Source organism: Macrosteles quadrilineatus, unplaced genomic scaffold, assembly GCF_028750875.1.
Source record: "Macrosteles quadrilineatus isolate MER2022 unplaced genomic scaffold, UCM_ALF_1.0 Scaffold_9__3_contigs__length_116548681, whole genome shotgun sequence".
In the NCBI taxonomy this organism is placed as follows: Eukaryota; Metazoa; Arthropoda; class Insecta; order Hemiptera; family Cicadellidae; genus Macrosteles; species Macrosteles quadrilineatus.
In genome coordinates this window covers 36,650,182-36,665,676 of record NW_026542602.1, presented here as the reverse complement: position 1 = coordinate 36,665,676, position 15,495 = coordinate 36,650,182, and the positions used below count along the sequence as shown (strand labels likewise).

Below are 15,495 nucleotides of genomic sequence, written 5' to 3'. Positions count from 1 at the left end.
CTTATTTCATATACAGTACTAGCCTCCATACCCGTGCTTCGCAACAGAAAGAGAACGCTTAAGAGAATAATTACTATTCCATAGATCTGCTGTATGTAGATAAACTTTTAGTAATCCACTAAAAGTATTAACTTAAAATATTAACTGGCTACTTTTGTTTCCCAGAAATTATTTTTTGGGAAATAAACCATACAAATACAAATAGGTTTTTACGTTATTGTTGTGTTAAAGGAATAAACGACATAGAATAAATATTCTGTATAGATAATCAAAGAGTCAAATATAAATCTAACTTCTGTTTTGTTTTTATTTTTAAATCATATGTTCAAGTTTATTTTAAATGATGTTGTTTTCTTTATATTTCTACACATTTTAAGGTTAAGGTTGTGTAAATATATACAACTAAAATAACCTATAGCCTAAATGTTATTGGTTCTAAAATGGTGTATTTGCATTCCTTCGTAAGTAAATATTTTTTTAGTGCAGTGAATATACAACGTAGAGTAATCATATTTGATCATACTTTTATAAAATCACCATGGATTCAAGATGTTTTTCTTATGTAGGCTGCTGCATATATATTCTTTTCATTATAAGTACTGTAATTAATAGACCACAAAGGCGGGGAACTGTTCATAGGAATGACAGTGTGCGTAGAAGAGCAAGAGTAGATAATGACGAACTTAATCAATATATGTTATAACCCCTTTTTAGGAGACCCATGGTAGACGAGAGAAATGTAAATATTCATGATGCAGGATTACTGGACCAAGCGTGCATTCAATGTAGTGCTCTTCATTTTAGAGAAGAACTAACGAATAATCATTTTATGACATGTTGCCATAACGGACTTATTAACCTTCCTCAGCCAAAAACTAATGTAGAACTTAAAAATTTGCTTGAAGAGAGCCCACAACTGTATAAATTCATTCGACAATACAACAGTGCGATGGCTTTTGCTTATTTTTCAGCCAGTAAGAAAGATATTCCAGGAAAAATACTGTTCAAAATTCAAGGACAGATTTATCGTTCAATCTCAGATTTGCTGCCTCAACATGATGAAGACCCCGTGTATGGCCAATTGTATACATTATTGACACATCAACAGCAACAGAAATTCGTCAAAGGCGTCGAGAAAATAGTGACTTAAAACCTGAAATATTGTCAAAACTAGCTGAAATTCTATTAGAAAATCCATTTGCACAAATTTACAAAAGAGCTTCGGAAGAAATGGTTGTACAAGGTGACAGTGAATTAGAACTTAGGTTTGTAGACAGGATAAATATGGATCGTCGTAGGTATAATAAGCCTACTGCAGATGAAATTGCAGGCGTCTTCAATTCATCTGAAGGCGAACCTCCAATTAAATTTTAAAATTCCAAACAGGGAAGCTTTTATTTATCCTCATTAACCACAAGACCAAAGCTACCTTAAGTAGTAAACCAGTATGTATTCACAAACAATGATATGTTTGCTGCATTTTCATGTTAAACCACTGGAGTGATTCAAATTATTTATTGAAAATGACATCAACAAAACCAAACAAAGAAGAACAACTAACTGGTTTTTACACAAAAGATATGGTGTAGGGATGCCTATTCTGACACATAGATAATGTTATTCTGAGTTTGTTTAAATACCGGAATTGCAATATGTTGTTTTACATTTGAGCTTTTTAGGGACTTATGTCCCTACAAGCCACTAGTAAGTTAATTAATTACGCACTTAAAAAATAAAACTCCTTATTCACACACTATCAAAAATTATTTATTAAATTAAAAACATAAACATAACTGTAAACAATCCTACTTTGACAGTTCTAATTTTGTATCACTGCTGCTTGGTTAAAATTAGCAACAGTTTATTATAAATTTGTTAGTTTTCATAAATTTGGACAATTAGGCTAATAGTGCTGCGCCCAGTTCGTACATCTTGTAACCTTTTAATGCTATTGATCATCACAGAATCTAATTTTTTAGTTGAAACAGCTGTTAAGAGTCTTTAATTCCATTTAAATGTGAGTACTCATATAAGGTTAACATGAGAAACTCCAAAGCCACTGGGGCAGAGCCCTATTGACGGATCTGTACCAAACTTCACACAAACCATCATTGAATAATTCTTAATTATGGCTGAAAATTTCATTACAATCTGTTGAGTGGTTTCAGAGTACATAACGTTCAAATATATATATATATATGGAATTAAGTATATAGAAAACCAACTTCCTCTTTTATTAACATAGACTACAAAATTAATGCAAAAAATAAACGGTATCAGCAATTTGACACATACTTTCTCCCATAAGCTTGTCAACATCCTTTATCATGTAAGGGGTGGGAAAATCATCCTTTAATTTATGGTAAGGGGTGGGAGTAACTGTGATATTTTATAAGGAAAAATCACAACAGTTGCAATAACCTTTAAACCGTAATTGTTACAGCAATTGGGGTCTGCACCATTTTGTTTAGAATTATAAGGACCATAACACATTTATTTAAATCAAAAGCCTGAAAGTTTTATTACAATCTGTCAAGTGGTTTCGGAGTCCATAAAGGACAAACAAACAACCATACATACATTGGATTTTATATATATATATAGACTAGCTGACCCGACAGACGTCCTGTCCTAATGTGGTTTTATACCAAATGCTTGTTCATTTTCAAGATGAGCTCGTTCGCATGGCTCAATCACATCCTGGTTGAAGTTCGTTCGCTACGCTCACTCACCTTTAGGTTGGAGCTCGTTCGCTGCGCTCACTTGCCTTCAGTTAGCTCGTTCGCTACCGGTACGCTAACTCGTCTCCAGGTTGAAGTTTGTTCGCTACTCTCACTCACCTTTTGGTTGCAAATTAGCTGTTGTCATAAATTTAAAAAAATAATAGTGCTGCAACCTGTTGGTAAATCTATTAACTTTTTAATGCTATTGAACATCACAGAATCAAATTGTTTGGTTGAACCAGCTGTTAAGATTCTTTAATTTATTTAAATATGAGTACGCATAAGGTTAACATGGGAAACTCCAGAGCCACTGGGGCGGAGCCCTTTTGACGGATCTGCACCAAACTTCACACAAACCATCCTTGAATAATGCTTAATAATGCCTGAAAGTTTCATTAACTTACAATCTGTTGAGTGGTTTCGGAGTCCATAAAGGACAAACAAACAAACATACATTGGATTTTATATATATAGATCAAAGAATCTTAACAGCTGGTTCAACTAACCAATTTAATTCTGTGATGTTCAATAGCAAAGTTAATAAGTTTACCAACAGGGTGCAGCACAATTTTTTTTTTAATTTATGACAACAGCTAATTTGCAACCAAAAGGTGAGTGAGTGTAGCGAACGAACTTCAACCTGGAGGCGAGTTAGCCTCCAGCTAACCTGAAGGCAAGTGAGCGCAGCGAACGAGCTCCAACCTAAAGGTGAGTGAGTGTAGCGAACGAACTCCAACCATTGAAAATGAACAAGCATTTGACATAAAACCACATTAGGACAGGAAAACGCCTGTCGGGCCAGCTAGTATATATATATATATATGAATTTGAACAGATGGTGTTTTTAGCCTCTAGACAATAGACAATAGACAATAGACAAATAATCTTTATTTACACTTTCATTAAGAATAGTAGTAGCGTCAATTTACAATTTTTCCTAAATGTTTGGTTGAGGTGTTGTTTAGTCAAAGACCTGTTGATGGTATTCTTCTAAGGAATAGAAAGGTCGATTAATGAGCCATTGATGCAAAGCTGGTTTGAGGTCATCTTCTGACTTGCTTCTTAGATCTGGAGGTAGCCTGTTGTAGATTTTCATTCCTGCGTATGAAGGTTTCTTTTCAAACTGTGCCGTGCGATGTTGTGGAAGGTTGTACTGCATGGTGTTTCTCAGGTTGTGTTGGTGCATTTCGCCACGCCTTGTAGGGTTATTTCTTACTGCAAATAACACAACTTCCTGGATGTAGAGTGCTACAAGGGTAAGTACTTTGAGTGACCTGAATGCTTCCCTGCAGCTGTCGAGTCTGTGGAGTCCTGCAGTTATTCTGACTGCCTTTTTTTGTTTTCTGAGAACTCTTTGCATGTTAGTGGCAGAGGTTCCACCCCATGCTACAAGTCCATATCTCATATGCGACTCGAAAAGTGCAAAGTATGCTACTTTTGTTGTCATGTCATCTGTTGCATTTTTTATATGTTTAAGAGCATAGATGGTTGAACTTAATTTTTTACATATATTGTCCACATGAGGGGTCCAGGTTAAATTCTTGTCGAGTGTTATGCCCAAAAACTTAGCTTCATCTTCCACTTCTACATCTGGGAGTCGTGGCACTTCTTGAGATTTACGGCCAAAAGCTATTTGAGTTGTTTTAGACGTGTTTACTGCGAGATCATTGTTATAGCAGTATTGGTAGGCCATACTGAGTGACACATAGGATTTTACTTCTAGATTTTCAGCTAGTGGTTCATTAAACACTAAGGTTGTGTCATCAGCATACATAAGAGTAAGGCAGGCGTCTCCTATTTGTTGCGGCAAATCGTTGGTAAAAAGAATAAACAGTACCGGACCCATAACTGAACCTTGGGGAACTCCTCGATTTATTGGTTGAAAATTTGATCTTGTTTTTCTTATTAGGCTGTTATCTCTGTGCCTTAGTTCTACAAACTGACTCCTGTCTGTAAGGTAGCTTTGAAACCATTCTCTTACTATCCCTGATACCCCCAGGGAATCCAGCTTTTTAATGATTAGCTGGTGGTCAAGGCAGTCAAATGCCTTACTGAAATCAAGAAAGATTCCTGTTGTTAGATTTCCTTCATCTAGGCTGTCAATCAGGGACTCAACCATCTGAATTATTGCTGTTGTTGTGGATTTCCCTTTTGTAAATCCATGTTGAAGGTTGTTTAGTAGGTTGTGATTTGTGCAGTGGTCTAAAAGTCTTTTTAAAACAACTTTTTCGTATATTTTGGAGAAGGTGGAAACGAGGGAAATTGGTCTGTAGTTGCTTGCTTCTAATGTGCTACCTTTTTTAAATTTCGGGTATACTTTAGTTATTTTAAGTAGTGAAGGAAAGATGCCTTGTTTTAGGGACTTATTTATCAAATCAGCCAATGGTAGTGCTAGTTCATTGCAGCAATGCTTAAGTATTTTTGACGAGATTTCATCAATTCCAGACGAGTTTTTTGCTTTAAGTTTGTTTATAATCATTTTAACTTCCTTCTCGTCTGTGCTTTGAAAGGAGGAAAACAGTGGACCTGTTTGAGTTACGTCAGGAGTTTGAGCTGTGGTCTTTAGGTGTTTTTGTTTCTCTACTGTTTTTTCTCCTACTTGTGTAAAAAATGTATTCAAATGCTCTGCAACATGGGTCACATTACTTATGAGTTGGCCATCTACTTGAAGGGTTATTTCATTTAGGGATGTTTCCTTTTTGGACCACACTGTGTTTATTGTTTCCCAGATAGCTTTAGATTTATTTTCAGCTTTCATCAACTGGTCAGAGTTAACCTTTTTCCGCATCGTTTTCAAGTACAGGTCATAGTTCTTTTTATTTTCAATAGAAACCCTTCTGTCATCTGGATTTCCCGTCACCTCAAACTTTCTTAGAGCTTTAAGAAATTCGGCTTTAAGTCTCACTGCTTCTGGGTCCATGGAGAATTTTAGTTTATGTTTTCTTTGTATTTTTATCTTCTTTTGGGGGCAGGCTGCATCCATAGCTACTCTCACTATGTTACTAAAAGTTTTAAAAGCTTCTTCGGCATTGTTTATTGAGGTAACACTAAGGGACCTCAAAATGAAAAATTAAATCGGTCCCGGGTCCAGGTCTTACCACGAGTACTACGGTAATAGCTTATTCCCTATTGGAAAATTTGCTAAAACGGAAATTAAAATCTATATTGACAGATTAACATGGGGTAAAATTTTAAGTCTATCAAGAGTGAGATCTGGAGTTCTATTGGACTGACTTACATGCATGCAGGTTGTGTTAAATGAAAGGTAATTAACTCCATATTATCCCAGGTGCTGAAAAGTTTACTATTCCTTTATTTAATCTTCTAAAAATGGAATATAAAATATTTTTCCTACAGTCACCCGACATACAGCAAGCCTTACTTTGGCGCACAGTTTTTACTTTGGCACACTGTAATATGTCATAATATTCACGGAGAGTGAATTTTTACCCACACACTATATGGCATAGATGGGCATGAATTCGGGATATTTGGTAGTTAAATGGGATTTTTGTAGAATTTGGAGGATGGATGGAGGAAAATTGGGGACTTTCTATAGATTTTTATGACTTGGCGGATTATTGGAGGATTTTTGCTTTAGCTAGGGATAAAATGGGAATTTTTTCTTAGTCAGATGGGGAATTTTCACAGGTCCAGGGTGGCAACACTGGTTATGAGTAGTGATTTTCAGTAATTAAAAACCTGTTGTAGCTAAAGTCCTGTACACAGCGTAGTCTTTACTGGTCGTCAAAACTACTATTTTAAGTTGTGATTAATTATTTATAAAGTGCTATTTTAGAGTTCAGGCACAGAATGGACCTCTGGAAAACTTACCTAAATAAGCAACACTGTAGTGATATGGGGACTATTGAAAATCGTATGCATTCAAAATACTGTAGAAGTATTACACTTTGTAAGCCTTGAATACAATATTTAAACACTTTATTTGTACATTATACACCTAAAATTAGGCCATTACGGCAAATAATTTGAGGTAGATGGAAATTTTGTTGTAAAAAACCTGTCCATAATAATATGTATACAAATCAATATTTACTTGTGATTCGAAGTTTTGGGCTGGCATATTTATTTAGACATTTTGATCTATAACTTTTGCCTGCCTTTGAAACAAGTTATGGATGGTGCATTACTATGGTGTTAAAGAATTTGATAAACTGATGTTTTATCATTGCATTTTACCTCATATTTACTAATACTTACTTTAAAAATATAAGAAGGTGCAGGGTGCAGGTATGCATTGTAGGGTTCACACAATAACAGTAATAGATACAATAGTAGCATACATGTTTTGAAGTATAAATAAAATAAATTAATGTTTAAAATACAATGAATAAGGGAGTACCTATGTTTATCTATGGTATAAGTAATGTGCATTTTATTGACAACTCTAATAGTCTTACCACCCATAAAAGTTTAAAAAAACATTTAAAAAACTCCTTAAAGATAAATAAGAAATTGAAAAATCAAACAGTTATATTATTTTGCCAATCGTCATATCTATTTAAAAAGAAATGTTACTGTAAGTGTTTATTTAACCCTAAAAACATAAGAACATAAATGGGAACTATAATTATTCCGTTTCTCCCTACCCTGTCTACCTGGCTGAGACGTTGTGGCGATTTCAGTAAGGAATGTGATCATAAAATAAATAGGTATCGTGGAAATTTCGGTGTTCCCCTGTATTGTCTCAAACACTCACAGTGAGGAAATTTTCACACGTTTCTGGTCGGTAGATTTATCATTAACAAACACTGATAGTACAGTAACATTTGATAGGCCTACTAGTGTCTGCCACACGTACAACAGTGAGAAATGTGTAAAAAACAACTTTTATTTCTCATATTGGTAAGTGATTTTTTATAGTTCTGTTTTCACGCCAATGTTTTCTATAACTTTTTCAGAGAGAGGTTTAAATCTTAGTATTGCTAATTATAATTTTAAATATTCTACCTTCATTGTGAGAAGTAGGACATGCTTCCTAATAAAATTAACTGTTGACATATTGCTTGAAAAAATATATTTCAGTTTGATGTTTTGCCTACATGCCTCAACAACTTTCTTAGTCTGGATGAACAAAAATTTTAAATTATTGTTTGTGGTATATCAATAGAATGAAAAAAAACATAAACATAATAGTTAATTTTATAAATAAAACAGATTAAAGCCTTTTTGATTATTGATATTGTTTCTTGGTTGTCTAGATGATTAAGTTAAACTTTCAGAAAATATTATAAAGATGAGTGGCGTGATAAACAATAACAATTTAGTCCATAAAAAAATGCTTAAAAGTATGCATTGTGATTATGGTTTTATAGTTAAAATAAACGTATTAGCAATCTGATACATACTTTCTCAGATTAGCCGGTGAACAAACCTTGTTGTTATAGCCCCCCCCCCCCTACAGCTATAACATACAATATATTAATCAAAATCGTTCTGGCTATTTTGGAAAAAATTTGATTTTTCTGTTATTTTATAGGTTTTATTGGAAAATCACCATAAAAAAAAAAAAAAAAATTTAAATAAGGTAATTGGAGATACCATGGATTAGTACCCACATACCAAATTTCATCAAAATCAGACCACAGAGGTGTGGTCCGTAGCTCTGTACATATCCGTACATAAAGATATACACACTCGGACATCACTTCTTAATAAGAATAATAGTTTTTAGTAAAATATTAATAGCTTAGTATGAAATAAATTTGCAGAGTTTGATCAAAATATATCCATAAACAAGTAAACTACAACAGTTGACTTTTTTGAATATATTTATATATATATTTGAATATGTATATGAATTTGCACGGATGGTATTTTTGGCCTCTGAAGACATCAATATGAAAAAGCAGATCTGTTCTGGGTCCAGGTCTTACCATAAGACCAACTGTAATAGCTTTTGATTCCCTATATGAGAAATTCGCTAAAACAACTTTTTAGGGTTCAAAACAATTAACTTAATTAGTTAGCAAACAATTAACAACAAAAGTCTTTTCATTCCATCTTACACTATAAGTACATTTAAATATGCATCTTGAGCTTTGATAAATAGGTCTTAATTTGAATTCATTCCAAAATATTAGTCAACGTGTATTGGAAATTTATTGTATTATGTGCTGTATCTAAAAAAATCAAAGTGATTTTAATTGTAAAATGACACTTTCAACCCGTCCAAATTGTTCTAGGTCTGGTCTGTCAAAGTTGTCTATGGTAGAAAATATGGTAAGTATAGCTACAAGCAAACTATTTATTAGTAAATTATTTATTATAATTCAAGCTTTTAACCTTATGAATACTGAGTTTTGCAATTAAAAAACGTGCATCCCATTACTACATACGAAAACAAACACATGGGCTATCGCTATGAATTGATTGGTAAGCCTTCTTTTAAAACCTGTATTTGTTGAATCGTTACCATAACTAAATCGCAAATATTCCTGAAAATGCCGAATTGAAGTACTAATAAACCTTTTCAGAACAAAACTTAGGTTTTATTAAGCAGAACTGATCTTAGAATGAATATAGCTAAGCACGGGGCACACTAGGCTACTTGCCAGCTCCTGGTGATCAGCATTTGAGGGACCTCGTTGATGAATTTAAGTGATGATTGAGGATGTGTGAGAAGAACAGCTGTGAGATTTTGCAACAACTCACTTTGTAAGCTACTTGTTTGACATTCCTGCTTCTTTGAAGAAACGTCCCACAAGCTTGCATAGTTTTGGAATAAATTTAAGAAATGAACTAGCTGTTTGGCCCGCTCTTCGCTCCGGCAATTAAAAAAAAAAAAATTAGAAATGCAGCTGTAAGAACTTAGATTAATCTGACTGACTTACTTGATACAATCATTGAGATACCTTCCATAGATCAAATATCCGATTGCATAAAGAAGGCATGAACCTTTTTCCAAATGAAGATACGTCCAAACGCCACCAGCAAAAAGGTGTAGGTACTTTGTTCATAAAGCAAAAATCCATAAGATACATATTTCTAAAAGAAAGAAAGTATAAAAATACACAAATTACACACACAAATAAGCTGTGTAGTGTCAAATAGAAGAGTAGTAAAAACCATATAGTAGCCAAGCACACACCCCTTAAGAAGTTTATGGTTTTCCAAAACAGCTTAACCTAGAAATATTTTAATTTTAAATATTAAACAAAAACAAACATTTTGAGACCAGGTGTTTTAAATAAACAATGTTCTAACAGATGGTATATGGTATTCTCCTCCATATGAACAACATGGAATCTTGGAAGTCCCGTGGTCAGAGCCCTGAGGTCTAAATCAAAATTCTGGCTCTGTCTGACCTTCTACACAAAATGACCTTCAAATCAAAAAAAGAATCATAAAAATCCGTCAAGCGATTGTCTTGCAATCTGCGTGAACTAAAATTGACCAATATTTTTTAATATAGGATAACCTGCTTCCCCGACCGCTTAAGCACAGCCATTTCTACGCTAAAATTACTACTTTTAATTGTCTAGTTTAAAGCTCAATTCTTGTCACCATTTCGTCCTTGGGTCCTCATAAACAGTACTTAATCTAAATAGTAAATATTGAGGATGCGTGTTAAAGAGAAATTTGTTTAATGATGCTTAACAGCAAAAAGAGGCGTTAGCGGACCAGGCCATGGATACAAAAAAGGAACAGTTATATAGGAGCTTCTTCAAGCTGGTTGCATAAATTAAAAGAAGATGAATCAGAAATATACAAAAATGTTTTACAAATGTACATCAATGAAACATCCATTCCAGGAATTGCTAGAATTAGTTAAACCTCTAATTTTAAAAAAATTAGACAGGAGCTGATGCCAGCCTAGTGTGACCCCTGCTTTAGACTAACAATCAGACTGAATAAATAAACAAATCTGACAAAACATTAAGAAAATCAGCTGACTTAATGTACAGTTATTCAGCGGCTGGCAAGCTGCCTAGTGTGACCCTTGCTTAAATGGTTTTTCAAAAGGGGATGACGGCCTGTGGCGGGGGAATTTAGTGGGTGCGAGGCCCACACACTAAGGGGGGGGGATTTAAATTTCTTCCCTGATGGTGCATTAAAGCATTTCCTCTCAAGAGAATAGATAGGGAGAAATTGTCCCGCCATCTACAAGTAGGCTCATAGCTACATCCCAGGTATTTTACAGGCCAAGACTTGGTATATCAGCACAGTGAACCAGTAAGACAGCGGTTGTCAGAAATACGGAAGGTACTTGTGCCACAGCCGCAGGACCAATGGGACCATCTCTTACGCCACTTGGCCACATTCGTGGTACCCATCCACGCTGCATCAGATGTATGCCGCAATCACAGTCAACATCTGCTGAAAAGTTTTCTTGACCAGGAGATTTGGGCTTATAGAAGTAAGTTTGATTTTTGTTACAGTAGAAAAGATTTTGTTATTTTGTGTTTTTTAATATTGGTCTTCAATACAGAATACAGAGTCAGTTCTGTATCACTGTTGGTTAATAAGTGGAGCCACAGCTCAAAGTGAGTTCCTAGCCAAGTCACAGTTTATTATTACACACCTAATTAAAAGTAATTCGGGGTTTGCATGAATTTAAGCTACGATTTAACTACTAGGAAATTATTCTATGTGCCCTTCTTAATGTATGTTTAGTAATCTTTTAATCCCACTAATTTATGGGCTGTTCAGAACATTGTGTGTTGTAAGTTTAAAGGTGTTCTTAACTTTTTTCAGGGTGTATAAGGGTCAATTGTCGTATGTTCATAATTATCAGAGGGTTTGAGACTTGAGATACGTAATATTTTATTTTCTGTTAAATAGATTTTAAAATGTAATTGAAACACTCCAGAATTATTGTAGTTTTAAAACTGTACCTTGTTGTTTAGAATACAATGCTAAAACATAGGGGTTACAAATACTTCCTTATCAAGTAATGCTTATATGAACCAGCTAGGACAGTTAATTCAAGGTTTGTTTCCATCCTGTACATGTATTCAGCTTGAGTTTCGTTGCTTGTGATTATTATTTTCCCTTATTTCACCCTAATTGAAGTAATCTATCCAAATTACCATATTTACATATCCATAAACTTCTTATAACCTTTGGTATTGTAATGTAGGCTTAAAGTGTTCATAGTAAAACCATAGATAAAACATACTGGTTGTCTATGGTAAAACTCACCCTCAATAATAGAAAACATGCCCCTATCAGCCCACTCAAACATATTCAAACATCAAACACAGTTCAAAACAAGCTTCTGGCTTACAATGGATTGAATATTGTTTACTTTTAGTATGGAGAGTAATTATAAACAATTTCCGATTTCCACAGTGGTAGATGCCAGCAGCAAAATACAGTCTGGAATTTTGGACGGCAATCTCCAAAACTTGGGTAATTATGCGCAATGTGTGAGCGTTTACGAACCCAACAAGCTGTTCAGGGGGCAGCATTGTGTCTTTGAAACTACAGGCTTCCTCCCTCCTGAGATATTTGATGAGATAAGTCGAAAGGTTGGTCAGTTAACTTAATATTTCTGTTTTTAACTCTATGGTCTTAAACTATAAAAAGTAGCTAATATGCCAAAGTCCCCCGATGCAAACTAATTGAGACCCTGTTTATATTAACCAGATGCATTAAAGCTGCTTTATAAATTCGAACTTCTACCACTGATAAAATGGTCAAATATATATAGCCTATTACCCGTGATTTCCTTCACGGTTCACGGTAATGTAGTGATCATGGTTACATTCTGATCATTTGGTGCAGTTGCGGCATTAACACATTCATTAAAATTATTATAGTTGAATCTCTATCAAATTAATTAGAAAAAGGAATTCAATTTGTGATCATCTATCGCAACAGCATTATTCACTACATATCATACTATGATATAAACACATGATTAATTTTAAAATTGTATTTGAAAGGAAAACCAATTGGCTAGTAAGGATTTTTTGAGAAGGAATAGAGTTTAACACGTTCGCTACTGAGACCGAGGTATACATTTGAATCTTACACATAGACCGGCTGTCACTTGTTTAACAGTACACACAGACCACGAGCGAAAACCTGTAAAACAGTGATAGTTTACATTGTAATACGCTACAATCGTGTTTGTAAATCATTTATTCTTGTTTTTTTTTTTGTTTTTTTTATAACCCTTTGTAATGTCGCATATTTGCGACGCCAGGTCTACAGCGAAGACAATAGTGAAAATTGTCATAGTTTTCTTGAACTAGACCGAACATCACATATATGCGACAGTTCATTTTTGTTTGTGTTTTGAGGTGAAAGTAAGTAAAAAAAACCAGATTTTATAAAAAAAACAATTTATAACTGAACAAATATAAAAGCTACATAGGATAATGCAGCATACATACTGCATACATAGCACAAACAAACACATACAGTAATGCAGAAAAGTAAAGACCAGTTTTTCCAACGATCATGACGTCACCAATCATCATATCCACAGACCAAGCGACACAGTTGTGCTTCAGACATCTCTGTAGACCACTGCGGGGAATTCAGTGCCTTCAAATAGACCGTTACAAAGATATAAGCATTTTAATAACATTAGAACCCTGACGCAAATATGCGACGGCAGTCTATGGGTGGAAACCGGCCATCGCATATGTGCGTCGCTGGTCCATGTGAATGAAACATTTCGTACTATTGCAGTAGCGAACGTGTTATCTAGCTTACCTGTGAAAATCAGAATCCAGGATCTAATTAAATCCAATATACACAATAAAAGAACACAAAACATAGCGTCATTTTGTCCTGACTTAGCACTTCTTCACAGAGTAGGTTTGAGGAGGACTCTGTTCCTTTTCATGAAAATTCTTGTTCATGATTATTCTTCTCTTTTGTGCTTAACTGATGCCAAAGAGTAAAACCATTGAGTATGCACGCGTGTCTATACAACCGCACTCATATGTGTATACTCAATGGTAAAACGTACACTAAAAGTATTAAAGTATGAAATCCACCCTAATTTTAAACATAAGAAGGTTACCTTGTAGTATCTAATGCCAATGAGGCACGCTAACAAACTGTAATCATTATTCCTCTGTACACAATACTTTTCTGTTCTGTGTGTAACATTGTGTACAATTATGTGTGATAATTTACTATAGTCTACCCCAATTATGTAATGCAACTAAGAACTTTGACTCAAATATAAATGGAAGATCAGTGTAGAATAAGTGAAATACCAATACCTTACGTCGCTTTTGACTAAAATCTGCTTCTCTATTTACTTTAGTTACTACTTTAACAACTTACTTGAGTTTTGAGTATTGAAACCACTGACTTTACGTATAAGATTGAATCAGCAACCTTGAGGTAGGCGAGCAAAAACCACTCAGTTGCCGATTCTCATCCATTGTTAGTCTCTCATAAAAACACTGTGTATTACTTCTAATGAGTCCGTATACAACTGTTGTTTTAAAACAATTTAAAGTTTGATTTGCCTAATTAATATTATTACATTTTTTACAGCCATTGCCTTTTATTGACTCAGAATTGATGATTTCCCTCTGTGTTCCGTCGTCTTGTTCAGACCTAGATGTCATCACACATATCAACCACATTCTGGCTCCTCTGGGAGTTAGCGCAAAGTCTTATCTAGAAGAACTCAGTTTGTCAACTGATATCAAACAAATCAGCTGTTCTACACCACAAGGAATCCCTTTCAGGACAAAAGACTATGTTGCTATGTAAGTGAAGTGTGAAAACAATGAATGCAAACCCTTTAAGAAGCTAAATGCTTATGGAGAATAATCAGACTGGAATTTTGCCGCCGAAATGAGCTTCACGGGGCCGCCGCAACAATTGCGTACGAGGCGACCGTGCTACTCTATCTCTCTCTCTCTTTTCTTTCTCTCTCTCAAGAAAATACTTTTGAAGTCCGGTATGAAAGTATTTTTAAGAGAATGTTCCATATACTGATGATTTGCCTTGTTCTACTACCAGTACTGCCTTTAAGGCTAAGCAAAATTAATTGTCTATGGTGGGAGTGAATTATAAAAATGGTTGCTGAAGAATAAATATGAAGACATCTAAGCACTTAGCACTAGAAAATAGGATTTCTCAGTCAAAGTAGATGATAAAATATTGTTTTTTTTTTGTTTTTTTTATTTTTTTTACTAGTGATCATTTTGATGATTTTGCGAAAATACTGGCGAACTTTAATTAGTGTAGTCTTAAATTTTGTAGTGTGGGAATGATTACCTTCATCTCATAAAAGCAGAGTCCTCGCTTAATAATACATAGTAATTTTGAAAAAACAGAGCCCGCCCCATCACACACCAGTCATCGTTGTACAATTCAACTAAACTGAGGACTTAAATTACTATAGCTTGCCCCAAAGATCAATTGTTGCGACACATCTAAGACATTAGCCAGTATTTTCATTTGTTCAACAATCATCTACGAAATACTAAGATTTTACAAACCTAGCACCACAAGCAACTATACATTGCAGGTATAATACTAGTAGATATAAAATAGCTATTTACATTACAAGTGTAGTAATAGCGTTTTTACATCACGCAGGTGAATGTTGTAATATTAAAATTTTTTATTTTACCTCTTTGCGTCGAACGATCCGTGTGTAGTTAGTACAACTACAGCTGTTTCATACCACCAGGGTACATCTTCAGGTTGTTGGTAGAACATAAGATAAAACAGCATTCATTCATAGATGAACATATACATATTTATTTCGACAAGTTCATCTATGAATGAATGCTGTTTTATCTAATGTTCTACCAACAACCTGAAG

At 34.5% G+C, this 15,495-nt stretch overlaps 1 protein-coding gene across 1 annotated transcript in view; it reads left to right on the top strand.

Moving 5' to 3' along the window:
* Positions 1–7,525: 7,525 nt before the first annotated feature.
* The window catches only part of LOC129004435 (O-acyltransferase like protein-like), a 30,750-nt gene continuing 22,780 nt past the window's right edge, over positions 7,526–15,495 (top strand). Inside the window, exons 1-5 of the mRNA XM_054433020.1 lie at positions 7,526–7,589; positions 8,930–8,966; positions 10,888–11,103; positions 12,039–12,217; positions 14,211–14,428. Coding sequence (XP_054288995.1) covers positions 7,557–7,589; positions 8,930–8,966; positions 10,888–11,103; positions 12,039–12,217; positions 14,211–14,428 — 683 coding nt within the window. The 5' untranslated portion in view covers positions 7,526–7,556. The remainder of the gene's footprint in view (positions 7,590–8,929; positions 8,967–10,887; positions 11,104–12,038; positions 12,218–14,210; positions 14,429–15,495) is intronic.